This window comes from Gobio gobio (genome assembly GCF_949357685.1).
Source record: "Gobio gobio genome assembly, chromosome: 2".
Taxonomy (NCBI): Eukaryota; Metazoa; Chordata; class Actinopteri; order Cypriniformes; family Gobionidae; genus Gobio; species Gobio gobio.
In genome coordinates, this window is record NC_137098.1 from 30,886,454 (window position 1) to 30,905,149 (window position 18,696).

Here is an 18,696-nt window from a genome sequence, read left to right on the forward strand (position 1 = left end):
ATATATGGGGGGGGGGGGGGGGGGGGGGTTCAAATATTGTGTTAGACAATCGAAGGCCTTCGAGTAAAACAAACCAAAAAAAAAACACAAAAACCTTAAGAACCACTATTATTGCATCATCTTATAATATTAAATTATGCCAAACGATATCAGTCTTCACTAATAATCATGTCCATGTAATGTTTACACTGAAGTGGTAGTGAGGCAGAAGGGTCACTGGATGTTACTGCCCTGTTTTCTGAAGCAAACAATCAAAGTTCAGCAATGGTGGACGTTTCATTCAAAGGCATACAAACAAAAAACAAATGGAACTGAAACGTGTTACAGGAACTTTTTTTATTGTAATAGCTCTATTTAAAGCAAAAAAAAAAAAAGATAAATACAAACACTAAGCAATGCTCAAATGATTTGCCTGCTTTCACTCTCTTTTTCCCACCAGAGGAAAAAGGAAATGTTTAATAACTTCAGGAGAAAAAAAAAAAAGAAAACAAAAAAACCAAAGCATCAGTATGTACACATGGACAACCATAAAAAGTGTTTCCTTTTTTGAATTTTCTCAGACCACGTCCTACTTCCACACCTGAACTTTGCCATCTGTCAAACTTAGACTTCAAAAACAATAGCGAACAGAACACAAGCGTACCAAAACATACTAATGAGGTTTGACAAATACACCAAAACTGACATGGGAATGCAAAAACTTCCCGTCTCTTTGATTTTGAAATGATGCCAAATGAAAGAACCAACTTTCAAAAAAACATTCCAAAAGAAAAGATCTGAGCTATTAAAACAAAAACAAATAACTTTGGGGGAAAAAAAAAAAAACTTATTAATGCTGTACCACTGCACATCTGTACTAGTCAATGAAAATCATGGCAAAAAGCAGTCAGCTTGATCACATACATTAGCAAAAGGCTGATATCAAATACATTTATGTGGAGTTCAACAATTTGGCTGATTTAAAGCTTTTAAATGTTCAAAAATAATTTGCTTCAGTGTAACTCTCACAGATCATTCTCACAGTTACAAATATTCTGCTAACATTAGCCAGAAAAAGACTAACCTGTACCCTTTTTTGTGTCAAAATCCCATCTACCACAGAGGCAATTTTGGGTTTTAGATATAGTTTTTGTTTTCACAGAACCACAGCTGAGCTGTAATGGCCAATCTGTGCTAGTTAAGACTCGCTTTGGTAAATCCCGAGGAACTGATCCTTTTACCAGACAACAAAATTCACTTTCGTATCATTGACGGAACAACAATGAAAACCGTACCATACACCGTTTTTGCATTTTTTTCTTTGTCAGGACAATTTTCACATTTGATTTTCGTCTTTTAAAACAATGTGCAGTAACAGGGAAATGTAAAATGAACCTAAAGTTTGAACTGAGTAGTGTGCATATCACTCCCTTGAAAAAATATACTAGAGACGAAAACAATGCAGAAATCGGTCAAGGACCACGGTTCGACGAACTGTACCACTTTGAAAGAACAACCTGATCAAAGCAGGACATACCGCAATACTGAGAGAAGAGAAAGAGCAGCTGATTGGTAATACTAAAATATTGAATATAATTCATCATAAATAAAAATATTCATGAAATGTTTTTATGTTGTTGATTGAAGGAGACCCTTCGATCTTGCCAACAGCATGCATAAAGGTTTATACAGACAAAATTGGGCTTTCGTACCTTCATATTGTGCTGTTTGTTCACTAGAGTTGAAAAAAGGCTCCCCTTACAATTCATTTACCGTGGGAACCAAAACATAACTCGAGAACTCATTTCTATTTATTGGGATGATATAAATCACTAACTCTGTGCTCATCCGAGTGGCATTTTAGCAACTGCAGCAGATTTCATCAGAGGGAGTCCCAGAATAGACCCTTCCTCTTTTCCTGCGCCCCCACTCGCTCTCTCTCGCACACTTGGCAAAGAGGAGAAGATGCTGGTCAAAAATTAGTACGGGAACAGATACGAAAAGCCTAAGTTTGGGCTGCGCTGCATTGCCAAGAAGGCACCGCGAAAAACACCTGGGGCCCTGCACTGGGTAAAGCAGACTGAAACGTCATGACTAGCCTGCCACGCACAGATACTGAAGAACAGTGTTGATAGTCCAAAGGAGGAGGCTTCTACGGTCCAAAATTGAAGATGTGCGTGAAACATTAAGCGAGGACCTAACAGAGACAGACATTCGTAAAAATAAAAAAAAACACTACTGCTGTACACTCACATCCCATCTGCAGTCTGTACTGTACAAATATATGTTCTCTCTGTTAAGCAAACGGTAAACATAAACACTAAAATCTGTAATTGCACCTGAAATCTTTATGGGAAATAAATACAATTTGTACATACGCGTGATGCTTGTAAACAGCATGCACCTGCCCAAACCAGACTTGCGGATTATGGTGTCTTCATAAGATGAACCTCCCTTTTTAATGCAGCGAATTGTGATACAAATCACAAAGTACTGAACTCGTACAAGACAGAACGTATGGATGTGCTCCGAGACAGCACGCGAACAAGTAAAAATAACCATAAGAGTCCATTAAAACAAAACTCAGGATCCTTTTGCTGCGTCACAGGGTTGTGCGCTAGGGCTCTCGTGTTATCCGGCACCTCTGCAGGAGCTTGATGGGACAGGTCCTTAGTCTGTAGTGAGAGAAAGAGAGAATAGATTAACCTATGAACCATGTGAAGATTGGATACCATCAATACCCTTCAATTAAATGTAAAAAATGATATCATTTATTTACTCATCCACAAGTTGAGAGACCCTGAGAGATTTCTGTCACCCCATTGAAAAAGAGGTTTGTTTACCATATTTGCTATGCTCTATGCAGAGGTGGACAAAGTACACAACTCTATTACTTGAGTAAAAGTAAAAGTACTACTGGTCAAATATTACTCCGTTACAAGTGAAAGTTCTAAAAAAAAGATTTTTACTTAGGTAAAAGTACAGTAAAAGTATTTGTTTTTAAAAGTACTTAAAGGGTTAGTTCACCCAAAAATGAAAATTCTGTCATTAATTACTTACCCTCATGTCGTTCGACACCCGTAAGACCTCCGTTCGTCTTCGGAACAGAAATGAAGATCTTTTAGTTGAAATCTGATGGCTCTGAAAGGCCTCCATTGGCACAATGGCACGGTTCACTCTCAAGACCCTTAAAAGGTACTAAAGACGTCGTTACAAAGTCCATCTCACTACAGTGGTTCTACAATAACTTTATGAATCGGCGAGAATAGTTTTTGATCGCAAAAAAACCCCACTATACCGACTTATATAGTGATGACGATTTCAAAACACTGCCTCATGAAGCTTGGAAGCGTTATGAATCAGTGAGTCGAATCATGATTCGGATCGCGTGTCAAACCGCCAAACTGCTGAAATTTGGTGATCCAAACTGCTGAATCGGCTCGCTGATTCATAACGCTTCGAAGCTTCATGAGGCCGTGTTTTGAAATCGTCATGACTATATAAGTCGTTATTTAGGGTTTTTTTGCGCACAAAAACTATTCTCGCCGATTCATAAAGTTATTGTAGAACCACTGTAGTGAGATGGACTTTGTAACGACGTCTTTAGTACCTTTTAAGGGTCTTGAGAGTGAACCGTGCATTGTGCCAATGGAGGCCTTTCAGAGCCATCAGATTTCAACTAAAATATCTTCATTTCTGTTCCGAAGACGAACGGAGGTCTTACGGGTGTCGAACGACATGAGGGTAAGTCATTAATGACAGAATTTTCATTTTTGGGTGAACTAACCCTTTAAGTATCAAAAGTAAATTTCCTTTTTTATGTCAATGCATTATTTTATTATTGTCGCATTGTTGTATAAAATGCACTCGATGCCATCATGGTGGTTTAAGCCAGTCAGTGATGCATGGACCCTATACTCTGATACACATCCGATATTCTCCCAACTGTTTACTCCTCTCTTTCTCCCAGACATTTACACGTTTGAACATTTTATGAGACATGCGTCAAGTGTATGCCAACTAAACTAATCTATCATCTTTTGAGAAAACTGAAACACACTTTTTAAAGTATGGCCATGTGTGCACAGCACACACACTGTTCCGAGGAACCGTCTTCTTCCATTCTGCTATAAACTGATATCAGTGTTCAAAAAATGTTGGAAAACTTCACATGACCCTACAAAAGTGATTACTGATTGGCTGTCTGCAAAAAAAAAAAAAAAACTTTTAAAAGGAGAAAAAAAAAAAAAATCATCCACTGACTTTCAAAGCTGCTACAGAAACGACTTTCGACTTTGAGGACCTTGATAGAAACGTAGGAGTAAAAAGTACAATATTTGTCTTTTAAATGTAGTGAAGTTAAAGTAATAAGTTTTCACAAAAAAAATTCTCAAGTAAAGTACAGATACTCAAAAAGTGTACTTAGTTACTGTCCACCTCTGGCTCTATGTATGTGCAGTGTTCAATGTTTATGTGTGAATAAAAGCCTAAATTACATCTGCTCATCATATAAAGCCATCGTGTCTCTTTGAAGACTTTGATTAAACTACTTATTTCATATGGATAACTGTCATTATGAACTTTAAAGCATCAACGTTTTGGTGGAATTTTTCAATTAAAAGGACAGAAATTGGTCGGATTTTATTAACAATATCTTCATTTGTAGTTAAAAGATGAACGAAAGTCTTATGGGTTTGAGGGTGAGTAGATTATAGCAATTTTCATTTTGGAGGAACTATCCCTTCAAGTAAAAGCAGAGCTGTCTAACAAAATTCTACATTTAAATTAATTTGGTAGGACATTAGGCTACATACAACGGGTTTGTTCATACAACAGTGTACAGTAACAGCTTACATAGTCTGTATGAACAAATAACCAATGCCTCTTTTTTTTTTAAATAAGCCTGTATTGTAAGTGAGAGCTTTTTTTATTTTTTTTATTTACATGACTATCTTTACTTCCTTCTATCTCCCTCCTATCTTTACATCCTCTACCCCAGGGGTACTCGAGATCAGATGCCAAGACGGCCACATTTAAACCACATAAACTGCATTAATGTAATAAATCTTGCATGTCATAAATCTTACGATGCAAGTTGTAATTTGTGGCCACTTGCATTTTATTACATAGCCAAGTCTTGCTAGTCATTTAATGATTGTCCTATTTCAAGTGTCACTGAACATGAAAACAAATTAATTTGCAACTAAAAGAGTGGATTAATAGTTTGTCTTGCTATATTCCTAGTAATGCATTCATGCTCAAAACAGAATATGAAAAAAGTATGACCTTTTTTGTGTGCATAAAGCACACTAAGCGAGGGGTGAAAATGAGCCTGGTTGAGAAACTAACAGAAAATAATACGATTATTAAACGTAAAAAGGGTGTGATTTAGCCAATTACATAAATATGTTGTTGTTGTAGTAATTAAGTTTATTGCCATATCAGACACATTACATGGCAGATACAAATGAAATATTTAACGACATAGTATCATAAATAACACGATATAATAAAAAACATTTTATAAAATTCTACATAAATGAGCACTGCATGTTTTAATACAAAAAACGCATCACTGTTGCGCATTCTTCAGGCTCGTGGTGGTTTCAGAGCAGTTCGCAATCAATGAATACACATTTATTTATTCCTTGATTATAACGGGAGGTTTTGCAGTAGTGCAGAACTCCGTGATCTTACTGGTGAGAGGACAGCTTCACACACATTGTAATGGAAGGGCACTTTGCTTGTTTTCTGTTTAACCCATTCGCAATTTGAATAAAAGTTGTGTTTTCAAACTGCCAACAGGACCATCGGCTTCTTATACACTGCAAAGCAGACTCCAAGACAGGTCCAGTATTTAACAGAACATCCGACCCGACCTGTTATCGGACAGTAACAGCGTGCATTAAAATCCCGAACTGTCTCTCCTGAAACTCTGCAGTGTATACGTGGCCGTTGGTTTTCTTGGCAGCATAAAAAACTAAACTTTTATTCAAATTGTGAATATACAGAAAGCACCACCCCTGTAAAATCATTAATAACTGACGCTGTCAATTACTGAAGCTGCTCAATGCGTGCGTTGTAAATAGAAACCTTTCACGGTCTTCAAAGCGTGATCACTAATATGCATGTGACCATTTGTAAGCAGCTGCCTATCAGCGTGTACCAAATTGGATCGGAAAAAAGTCTTGGCTATGGGACCCGCAGTCCGTCCATACCCATTTATTTTTTAATTTTAGCAGTTCACCCATGTGCAGGACTCTTCTGCAAAGCATCAGGAGTGTATTTAAATGATGCAAACAAAGTTAAAAAACTGCCTAATATTCACACTACTTTTGAGCGCAAATTATAATAAAAATACATTCATATTTAGCATGACGCGGGCCACAAAATTAATGCAGATGGCCGTGTTGATTACCCCTGCTCTACCCAGTTTTACCATGTACCAGTCTGGTCTAAGGATAACACCACGTGCCCTTCACCTGTCATTGCCCTCTCTATCCAGTTACGGCTCTGGTGAGCAGTGGTGTCGTACGGTGGCCTGCTTTGACCCTGGCGCACACAAACAGTGCCTTTGATAAAGGGCTTTGTCTGACCTAACAATGGTGGTGGGGGCACAATGCCGCCGCTTTCAGAGCTCTCCGCACAGCGGCAGGAATGCCACTGGTTCATTGTTCAAGGCCAGGTCCGATGGGGTACCAAAGGTGCCAGAGTTCCTCCTGACCTTGGCGCCACAGTGACAACCTCAGTTTACCAAGAGAGACGCCACTAACAACCCCATCTACTGGAGTCAGCATAGGTTTAGTCTTCTGTTTATTAAGCCCCTTCCACACAGAGATTCCAGAAAATACACAGATAATGTGTCCCGGGATCATTTGACTTTGGTTCATTCACAATGCCAGTGATTTCCTGGAATCTGTGCGTGCGTTCACACAGATCCCGTAAGACACGTGACATCAGGATGACGTGTAATGTCTCGGCAGCGTCTTAAGTTTGCTTATGATCTGTGATTTCTCTCTCTATCTCGAGAAACCACACTTGTGCATTTTTTTTCCCTGATTCGATCAGAAACTATGATCGACCACCGCATCGACCACTGTTCCAACAAGCAATCTCAGCTTCAGCGTCATCACTAAGACACACCCCTTGCGGCATTGGTCCTGCCTTTTGTTCACACAGGGCGCGTTCCGGGAATGATCCCAGCAATGTTACTAGGCCCCCATCTTTGGATCCATCCCGGGACATGTTTGCGTTCACACCGAAGGCAATTCTATGGCAATTTTCTAGGATCAATGCTCTGTGTGAAAGCAGCTTTAAAATAAGTCTTCAAGTTTGGTTTAGAACAGAAAAGAAAGTGCCATCCCTCCAACAAAGCAGCCCAAGAGTTTTAGAAGTTTAAGAATGTCCAGTTTGGGTCAGCCAGATGTTACGTATCAACCACCAATATCTGATCCAGCTCAAGCTCAACAAAAACATTGCCCTGCCAACATTTTCATTAGCCCCACCACAAAGAAATGCTAAAAATACCACAGTTTTTTAGTATTTGCTAAACTATATGAACTCCAGTTTAAAAATCTGGGGTCAGTAAGATGTTTAATGATTTTGAAAGAAGTCTCTTATACTCACCAAGACTGCATTTACTTGACCAAAAATACTGTAAAAACAGTAATACTGGAAAATATTACTACAATTTAAAATTACATTTCTATTTTATGGTTTTAAAATATAATTCCTGTGATGGCAAAGCTGAATTATTAGCATTATTACTTCTAATATGCTGATTTGGTGCTCAAGAAGCATTTCTTCTTATTCTTATAATTAGAAATCTTCCGTAAGATTAATTCAGCAAGGACACATCGAATTAATTGAAAGAGGGTGAAGTCATTTGTAAAGTTTTAATTATATTTCTCTCCAAAGTCTTACATCTAATTATTGGAATTTCATTCATGTTGGACTTGGCCTCATCACATAGAAGAAAAACTAAAGAATTTTAAAAAACATTGACTGACTGACATTGTGCCCTAGCTGGGTTCATACATTAACCAACACAGCAATTATACAGTAAAACGGTAGTAAAATTAAAGGATTTCTGCAGATGGTTGTTATTTTACTGTATATTTTTCTACCTTTCTTGTGCAGGATCACTTAGTGATGATGAGCTGCTACACATTTGGATGTGACATTTTGTATTACGTGTAAAGCAAACGAGAGAAGAAAATGGAGAAGGATGGGGAGAAAGAGAGACAAACAAATACAACAGTAAAAGCTACTTAGGAGACAACACAGACATTGTGGGGACTCTTAATCTATGCCCGTTTAAATCCATCCAAATCAGTCTTGAGTGCATCAAAATGGATGTAGAAGATCAACGAATGTAACAATTTCAGTGGTATCACAGCACTGCCACAAAGGGGCAAGTGACAGATTGATGACATCCAAGTGACATCCTTATTGTTGAGCCCTGCATGCCCTAAAAAGTGAATGACAAAGTTTCCCCACCTTGGAGCAAACCACAATGCATTTTGCCAAGGTGCATGGCACTAACAACCTGAAAAATGAAGCCCAAATTATACAAGGGAGTGAGCAAAGTAATAGTCAAAGAGGTTTTTGGAGCTGGGAACTAGCTACATCTTCCACAGATCATTTGCTTTCAAATCTACCCACCATTGTCACTCTAAACCCCAGTCAAAATGACAGATGCTCTTTTCCTTGCAATAAAAAAAATAATAAAAAAAAAATAATTAATTCACTGACTATCACTGGTGCCTCCTCAAAAACAAATAAACAAAAGAAAAAAATTCCTTCAATCGAAGCCAACATGTAGTTCCCCCTACCCCTGTATACATACAAAACAAACCAAAATGGCCATTTCTGAGCCTGTCCAGTTTGGGTCATTGATGTGTTATATATTAACCACCTTCGTGGAATCAAAGAGATCCGATTCAGTCATCCACTGTCCAAAAAAAGTGGACTGCAGCACAAGACCATCTGCGTCACTGCATGAACACCAAACTCAATGTGCGTCACCACACACACACACACACACACACACAAGCATGTCATAGTTTGATGCTACAGCAGGCCACCACTATAAGTGGGACAATGATCAAACCACTACTGCCTCTCTTTTAATTCCTGGCCTATTTTAGGAGTTGTTCTGCCAGCCTACGACAGTGGGATTGCCCCTGACCCCGCAGGAGTCTCTTCTTTCACTAGAAGATGAACTTACGAAAGGTGGCAACAACTCGTACATACGTCATTGGTCCTGCAGAACTGTGTTGGCATGGACATCCGATTTGTGTCATTAGGATCACATGACGAAAGGAGAATCCACAAAGATGACAATTTGCTCATCAAGAAATGGATGTTAAATTAGTTCACAGCAAATGCTGGATGCTGACTTGTCACAAATAATTTGGCTTGCAGACCAATACACTCTCTATACTCTACAAGTCATTTAACAGAAGCTTATGGAAGAAACAAATTCGAATGTAGTCTGCACTCAAGAATGATCCAGATGACTTTAAACTGGCATCTACATTAAGAGTCCCCACAATGTCTGTGTTGTCTCCTCAGTATCATTTACTGTATTTGTCTCTCTTTCTCCCCATCCTTCTCAACTTTCTTCTGTCTTTTGCTCTACACATAATACAGCAATTCACATCAACAGGTGGAGCAGCTCATCAAGTGATCCTGCCAAAGAAAGATAGAAAGGTATACAGGTAAAATAACAATAATAACAACAATAGATATATAGTACTAAAATAAGAGGATTTTTGCATGAAATTGTGGTTGTTTTGGGTAATGTTGTGTATAGGTTTATACTGTCTGTATGTAGCACCGTGGACCTGTGAGGCACGAAATTTCATTCCACTGTATGTCACCACATGTAGCGGGATGACAATAACACTCGACTTGACTTGAGTTAATATGTGTACCCTAGAGCACCATATCAGTCAGCATCATCACTGTATGCAGCATTCACCAAATCATCACTGCAGTCTCTCTGGACAAAACCTCAAAAGCTCATTAAATCTATGAGAAGTTGACACTGAAAACTAAGGTGGGGAGGGACAAAACAACCTCTAATTAATCAGTCAATAGTTTTTACAATAAGTCCAAAATTAATGAAATCACAATAATTAGAAAAAAGGCTTTGGAGCTAGAAAAGTCGAATACACAAATAAATTGAAGTTACTTTTTTTTCTGAATAAATAAAGCAGTAATGATGTCAAATCACAAACATGACACTGTTTCAAATTAAATACTTGTATATACAGTTTATTAATCTGTAATAAAATTTTATGAAATGGATGATGAAAAATAATCCAAGGAGCACTAAAATAATTGTATATTTTTTTATTTGAAGCTAAAGACAGCATCGACTGATGCCATGCCACCCCCACATAGGCACAAACATTAAATCATTTAGATTACAACTGAATCTGTCTGGGATGAAAAAACACTGACTTTATAATTATTATTTTTAGAGAAAATACACTCTTATTATAAAAATAACTTTTAACATTTATTCATCTTTAACAAATATCCTTTTAGCAAGGAGACATCAGAAATCTGAAACCAGAATGAAACATTTTTTTTTGCTCAAAATGGTGTTTCCAAACAAAGGGAAAAAATAAACATATCGGTATCGGCATCGGCCAAAATGAGTTGAAAAATATCGTCATATCGAATATCGGCAAAAATCAAATATCGTGCATCCCTACTTCTTTTCTTGATTTAAACATTCTTGGAAACATCTGCGATAATGCAAGTCAACAAAATATACAACATTGTTCTAGTGGTTTTTTGATATTTTAATCTAACAATCTTACATATTGTGCCTCTAATATATAATAAAATAAAATAAAAATTACATTTTACTAATATTTCTAAAGACTGCAGTTTAATCAAATAAATGCAGCATAGGTGAACACTTTTTTTTTTTTTAAATGGACCAACCTAAAACTTTTAAGCATATTGTTAACTTGTATACAATTAACTGTGTGTGCAAATATATCAACTAATAGTGATTATGAGCTTGCATGCAGAATATTTTATTACATTAGTTGTTTGAGAAACTAGGAGGATAAAATAAGTGATGGCAATTCCACCGAAAAGCTTTTGTCCATGAAGTTACATATGGAAGAAGTTACCTCAGCATCACATTTTGGGGAACTTCAAGAAGAGAGTATTTCATATCTATGGTGGAAATATAAAGCAAGAATATGTTTCCTTTGCAATAAAATGATTCCTTTGCAATAACAGACCATGTTGTAAAGTTGTTTTCTATCAAGAATTTAACATTTGTGTCTAAAACTGAAAAAACTAAAATTCTGAAAGTGGTTTCAGCTTTATGCATAAGAAAAAGTGAAAAATACAGCAAACTAACACTATTTTAAACCGTATTGTAAGACATTTACATGACTATCTTTACATTCACCGTCTACCCAGTTTTACCATGTACCAGTCTGGTCTAAGGATAACACCACGTGCCCTTCACCTGTCATTGCCCTCTCTATCCCGTTACGGCTCTGGTGAGCAGTGGTGTTGTACGGTGGCCTGCTTTGACCCTGGCGCACACAAACAGTGCCTTTGATAAAGGGCTTTGTCTGACCTAACAATGGTGGTGGGGGCACAATGCCGCCGCTTTCAGAGCTCTCCGCACAGCGGCGTCTGGAGCGGCAGGAATGCCACTGGTTCATTGTTCAAGGGCAGGTCCGATGGGGTACCAAAGGTCCCAGAGTTCTTCCCGACCTGCAATCAATCGATCGGTGCAATCATTACCCGACAGCGACAACCAAAACCTCACCACAACTCCTGCCTACACACAAGTTTAAGGTGGTCATTTTGGGTTAGTCAAATGTTATATATAAACCACCTTCCTGGAATAGATCTGAGCCATCAACCTTCTCAAATGGTCCTAAAAAGTGAATGGCATCTGCATAGGCATTCTCCCGGTCATTAAGACTGAGAGAAAAAACGATAACGATAATTATCGCGCTAGGATGTTCCTTGATAGAACAATAATTTGAGTTTGGTATTGGAAGTACTGGAATATAATACCAGTATTTTTGTGATTAAACTATAGCATTTCTGCATTTATAGTACATCTATTAAAGCTTCTGTTTTTCATACAAATACCAGAACCATAGAAACCAGTTACATATAAATATGGTAATGAGGTGCTATATGTGTGGTTTTAACTGTGGTTATGATCTAAATATATGCTACTATGGGGGACCAATGGTTAATTTTAAAACTCAAATTTTATTTATTTTACCATATAAAAAATGTGGTTGTCACAATTTACAGATGTTTTTGTTAATGAACATAAATGTATATCTGCATCCTAACTCAAGCTGATACTACTGTCAACTATGCATTTCTAAGAGACAAAACATGTAACTAGAAACTATAAAAGTGTAAAGAAATCAAAAGCGTGAAGTGTTTGTCTTTTGACAATAAAGAGTAATGTGTTTTTCAAACCACAATTAATGTTCTGGTTTCTACAACTTTCACTTAGGAGCAAAAATCCTATAAACTTGAAAGAAATAAAGATTTGACATTTGTAGTCGATATCGAATAATTATATGAAAAATTGTATCGTGATCATTTAAATTTGAGCCATATCACCCAGCCTTACGTGTCATAATGCAATGCCACTGCAGGCTGGAACCATAGGGGAAACAATGATCAAACCACTTCTGCTCCAGCCTATTTAAGGAGCTGTTCTGTCAGCCAGTGACAGTGAGATTGCCCCTGACCCCATTGGAGTCTCTTCTTTCACTAGTAGATGAACTTATGAAGGGTGGACGTCAATCGTCCAGTTGAACTACAAAGCCAAATCATGTGATTAAGACACTGATGTACCTCACCTTGACAGGAATGACCCACTAACACCAAATCACAGCCATTCCGAATGTGCCACACACACACACACACACACACACGCGCGCACACACGCACACACACACACACACACACACACACACACACGGAAAGTTCTCTAAATGAAAACAGCTCAACTGCTGCAGGGCGCTCGTTCACCATGACGACTGGCCACATAATTCATGATATGAGAGGACAATGGGTGGGACTTTAAATCTTGTCTAAGCCACCTATGCCAGGAAACGGTCATAAAATGTGAGAAGCAGGTAAATGAACCAAACTGTATGCTGCAAAATGTATGTATGCAATAAGAAACTCTTTATGTAATGTGCTAACTGTCTATTAAAGGGTTAGTTCACCCAAAAATGACAATTCTGTCATTAATTACTCACCCTCATGTCGTTGGACACCCGTAAGACCTCCGTTCATATTCGGAACTCAAATGAAGATATTTTAGTTGAAAGCTGATGGCTGAGAAAGGCTTCAGATAGGCCTCCATTGGCATTCAGTACATTGACACTTCCAAGATCCATGAAAGGCACTTAAAACGTTGTTACAAAGTCCATCTCACCACAGTGGCTCTACAATAATCTTACGATGCGACGACAATAGTTTTTGTGCGCAAAAAAAAATCAAAATAACACCTTTATCCAACTTGTTCTCGACTTCCGTGTGTGCCTCCACGACGCATGCGCGAGAATATGACGTAGCGCCGGTGTTCGGGAATCCATGAAATACACACTTAAGCTCCATTTTGAGCACTACGCCGAGACCTAAAGCACGATCAATGTAGAATCCAACAGCTTAGACACACGCGTCTTCCTCTGCTCGTAAACAAATCGCTTCTGGGTCATGTGTCCGAACGCCGGATCTGCGTCATATTCTCGCGCATGCGTCGTGGAGGCACACACGGAAGTCGAGAACAAGTTGGATAAAGGTGTTATTTCGATTTTTTTTTGCGCACAAAAACTATTGTCGTCGCATCGTAAGATTATTGTAGAGCCACTGTGGTGAGATGGACTTTGTAACGACGTTTTAAGTGCCTTTCATGGATCTTGGAAGTGTCAATGTACTGAATGCCAATGGAGGCCTGTCTGAAGCCTTTCTCAGCCATCAGCTTTCAACTAAAATATCTTCATTTGTGTTCCGAATATGAACGGAGGTCTTACGGGTGTCCAACGACATGAGGGTGAGTAATTAATGACAGAATTTTCATTTTTGGGTGAACTAACCCTTTAATGTACACTATTGTTAAAAAATTTTGGGGTCTATGTTTTTGAAAGAAGTTTCTTATGCTCCCCAAAAATATTACAATTACACCTATTTGCTATTTAGAAAATAATGTAGCATCATTTGATCAATTTCAGCATCATTACTCTAGTCTTCAGTGTCACATGATCCTTCAGAAATCATTCTAATATGATGATTTGCTGCTCAAGAAACATTTCTTATTAAATGTCGAAAACTAATTGTTCAAGATTGTTTGATAAATAGAAAGTCCAAAAGAACAGCATTTATTTCAAATAGAAGGCTTTTATATCAATATTAAAGTCTTCTGACAATTTTGATACATTTAATGCATCTTTGCTGAATAAAATAATTCATTTTTTAATGAATTACTTGTCAACTACACAAAGAAAAGTCCTACTTCCAGTTATTATTAGCATTAACATTAATATATTATTTTTTCCCATTATGATTGTGGCCAAACATGCATTCCTATTAATGCTATTGATGGAACTTTGTTCTGTTATATATTACACATCTTCTGAAAGAGTTTTAAATCTCCAGATCAAAAGACATGTGAAGAACAAGCAGAAACAAGCGATATGCAAGCAGAAGCAAATGTAAAATAACACAATCTTCAACATTAAACAGCATATAAAATCAAAACTGCCTAATGTTACTGAAAGAAATGTCGACCCAGCACGGGAGCTATAGGACTGTGCAAGTGTAACAGAGGCCAGCTAGTAGTTGCTGTGCGAATAAACTAGGGCTGCTCGATTATGGAAAAAATCATAATCACGATTATTTTGGTCAATATTGAAATCACGATTATGTAACACGATTATTTCACATGACTTTGGGAATGTGAAATTGTAACATTTGTTGTACTTTTTGAACTATTAACATAAATAATATATCATTCAAATCAAAGTATAAAAGTATTCAAGTAAAAATTATAACCACAAATAAATAAGATCAACAATATGGTTCGGCTAGATATGCTTTTCATGTACGTCTAAAATTAGTTTTCAGGTACAGAAATGTATCAAATGTAAAATAACATTGCATATTTGAGTGCATAAATTAAAGATTAATCCTATTAAACTTACAAGAGCTATTCAATCAAGACCAGTGAGTGATGTCCTTGTCTTTTGTTGTTTGACATTAAACAGACAGCAGTAAACGCTACTGCCCCTTTAAGACCTAATGCTCGGATATGCGTCGTCTTTATCGACTGTATAAAGTTCACTTAAGGCATATACAGACTATGTCTGCTAGGATACTCATCAAGATGGACGTTGACATACGTTTTGTGTGAGTTTGTCGTTCAAGAGCAAGACTTGAAAGAGAACTCAATATTTGCGCGCTGTGAGACGTGTGCCTGCTTTCGGATGAGTGCACAGACACATTTTCTCACAGCGCGCGCTACTTCTCATTCGCGTCTTCTGGCTCTACACCCGGGTGATGACGGCGAAAATTACTGGTCATATTCGAACATATGGCATCACTCGCATGCATTGAACAAAGTTTACAAAGAGGAAATTTGAAAAATATTAAGGAAAAAAAAGGACGTTTACACTGCACCCCTGCTCTCGTCAGTTTTTGTTTCTTTATTAGATTGTCATAGTTCACTCTGTTTAATTTTCAAGTGGTTAAAAAAAAAATTTGTGGTGTTCCCTTCCGTTGCAGCCACTACCATGTAGCAAATCTTGCACGTAGCATGTTTCTGCTCGTCGTCTTGATTCCTTGAAGCCAAACTGTTCCCAGACAACGGAGTTGGTTTTGCCTTTTTTGCTCACCAAACGCTGCTGTAACTGCCCTCCTTCTGACATCTTTACTCGCGCCGAGTTTTTAAATTCCAGTGGATGATATGCACACGAGTAACGAGACTCACGACCTGAGAGAGTTTGTGGCTTCGAGAGGGGCGGATGTGCGCGTGCGCGTTTCATTCAGAACGCAAGACAAAATAAGAGTGTTCTTGCAAAACTGAACATGGCAAAATAATCTTTTTTCTCAATTGTACTATTTTGGTGATAGTTGGGAGCCAAAATCGAAATTCAATTAATTGCACAGCCCTAGAGTAAACCTCACTCCTCTAATCTCAAGAGACGCTATAGCGACTGACAGTAGAGGTTGCAGCCTTTAGCCTCCTTGTTAGAGCGTCCAACTCTCATGCCGGTGGACCCGGGTTCGAGTGCCCCTTGGAGCTGGCGGTTTTGAACAGGAGGGGTTATACAAGCATTAGGTGTGTTGATGGACTCGATCTACTCCATCTGTGTTTTTATTATTGTTCTGATCTGAATCTGATCCAGGTGTAGTCTGACAAAAACACAATTTTCTCAGCTTTTGGCTCAAAATGCTGCTTTATGAAACTTACACATATTCAAGTGTTGATTAAAAAAAAAGAATGCATGAAGCTAGAATATAAAACAGTTTTTTTTTTGTTTGTTTAAAAGCAGAGGGTCTGTTCTTTCTTTTGATACATTGCATATTCAGAATATGCACAACAAAATATTCTGGGGGCCATGAAACTTGTGAAAATGATCAAAAATGCTGGTGGTGGCTGGCAACTTTTTTCAAAAACGCTGGCGAGGAAAGAGTTAAGTTACCAAATAAGTTCAACTTGTATTTTGCTACACTGATGCTGGACTGAGGCAAGTTAAACATACACTGACTGAAGCTGAATCTACGCAAAGCGAGTGAGAGAGACAGATAAATATAGAGAGAGAGTGAGAAAGACACAGAGACAGGACAGATAATAAAGTGTGCCACACATGGGTTTATGATGTGGTTGCTAGGCAGGCTCTGAGTCGCCTTTGATGTAAACAGAACACACAGGATATTACAATACAATAAACACTGGTCGAGTAAGTCATAAATACAATAAATTAGCAGGAAGAATCAGTGTGACAGTGTATGTATGTTTGTGCATAAGACTCTCAAGCTCAGCACACCATGTTCTGGACCAAAACATTCCTGTCATCTCTCAACCCTAATTTGGGTCCATAGGTTTTTAAAAAGCTCATGTGATAGCTTGTGTAGTACTCGACAGAACACGCCATCACGCACTTATGCACTGCAATCCACCACTGCCTTATGCCTCATAATTTGCCCTGAACACATTGGCAAAATGCTTAAAAGGTCGATATGCAAGGCTTAGGAGTGTTTACGCATGTCTATAGTCAAAAGAAACCATCATGGATCTACTAATCATTGTGCACACAAACATGGAGTGAAGGTCTCTTTAGGGAGGGGAAACTTGTTTGCTTGTCTATAGGGTCAAAGTTTCAGTCTGTCCCAACGTAGATCAGTAACTCAGTATACCAGTAAACGAATGGGGGTTGAACTCTAAAGGCTGATACGGACTCATCCACAATCACTGACAAACAATATTGGTCCACAGCAATACGTGACCTCAAAATTGTCCCCTAAAAACTGCATTCGATCATGGTCAGGCGAACTCAAAAACAGCACAATTATACAGGACTAATTTAAGACCGATCGGTCTCATTGACAGGTGATTTTTAAAATATGTTGTATTTTATATCCCTAGTATGAATAATTGATCTATAAAAGAAAGAAAAAAAACAAAAAAAAAGAGCACACACTTCTGTTCAACAGTTTGGGGTTGGTAAGATTTTTTGAAAGATTTTTCATTGAAAGAAGTTTCTTATGCTCACCAAGTCTTCATTAATATTATCGAAAATATAGTAAATTAATAATAGCGAAATATTATTACAATTTAAAATAACTTTTACATTTTAATAGATGCAATTTATTCCTGTGATGGCAAAGCTGTATTTTCAGCATCATTACTCCAGTATCAGTATCTTCAGTGTCACATGATCTTTCAGAAATCATTCTGATTTGCAAATTATCTGCTCCAGAAACATTTCTTATAATTATCAATGTAATGAGAAAAACAGTGAAGCTGCTTAATATTTTAATATTTTTTCAATTTTTGTGGAAACCATTTGAATTCTCTGATTAATATAGTTGTGTAATGTATCCTTTCTGAATAAAATAACTAAAAGGTTAAGTACTAATAAAAAAAAATGTAAAAAAAAAAGTATGACCATAAACATTTAACAAGTAAAATAATTTGCGGAATATAGAAAATAGAAAAATAAATATATAATGTTGCTGGTTAAAATCACATTCTGACAAGACTGTTATGTTTAGGCTGTAGCAGATACAAAAGTGTCAAAGACACAAAAAAGATGATACAAATAAGTCCGTGTATAGTTGTTCTCATTCTCTCATCTATGTTCTGTAAAGCATGAAATAGACATGCGAGTGTGCGCGTGTTTGAACAGAATTTAACACAGGAAAAAGATCCTGTTACCTGCGGCCCTCATTTCCTGCAATAAGAGCAATACTGTTCAGCACATGCCATGGTCATAAATAAGGTGGGCTCTCAAAATAACGCTGTAAATATAGGCATATGTGATGTACAGAAGGGCATGATGCCTCTTGAGCAGGACTTTAACCCAGCATAGCTCATCTCAAGCCATTTCTCCACAGAGGACTGAGATCTCCCTACACAAAACTACACTTTATACATGAACGTGTATAAAGACTCTCTTTACATACAAACAT

The 18,696-nt window shown here is 37.6% G+C and overlaps 1 protein-coding gene across 1 annotated transcript in view; it reads right to left on the reverse strand.

Moving 5' to 3' along the window:
- Window positions 1-317: 317 nt before the first annotated feature.
- The window catches only part of irs4b (insulin receptor substrate 4b), a 32,214-nt gene continuing 13,835 nt past the window's right edge, over window positions 318-18,696 (reverse strand). The window contains exon 2 of the mRNA XM_079811205.1: window positions 318-2,654. Within this exon, the coding sequence (XP_079667331.1) occupies window positions 2,650-2,654 (5 nt within the window). The 3' untranslated portion in view covers window positions 318-2,649. The remainder of the gene's footprint in view (window positions 2,655-18,696) is intronic.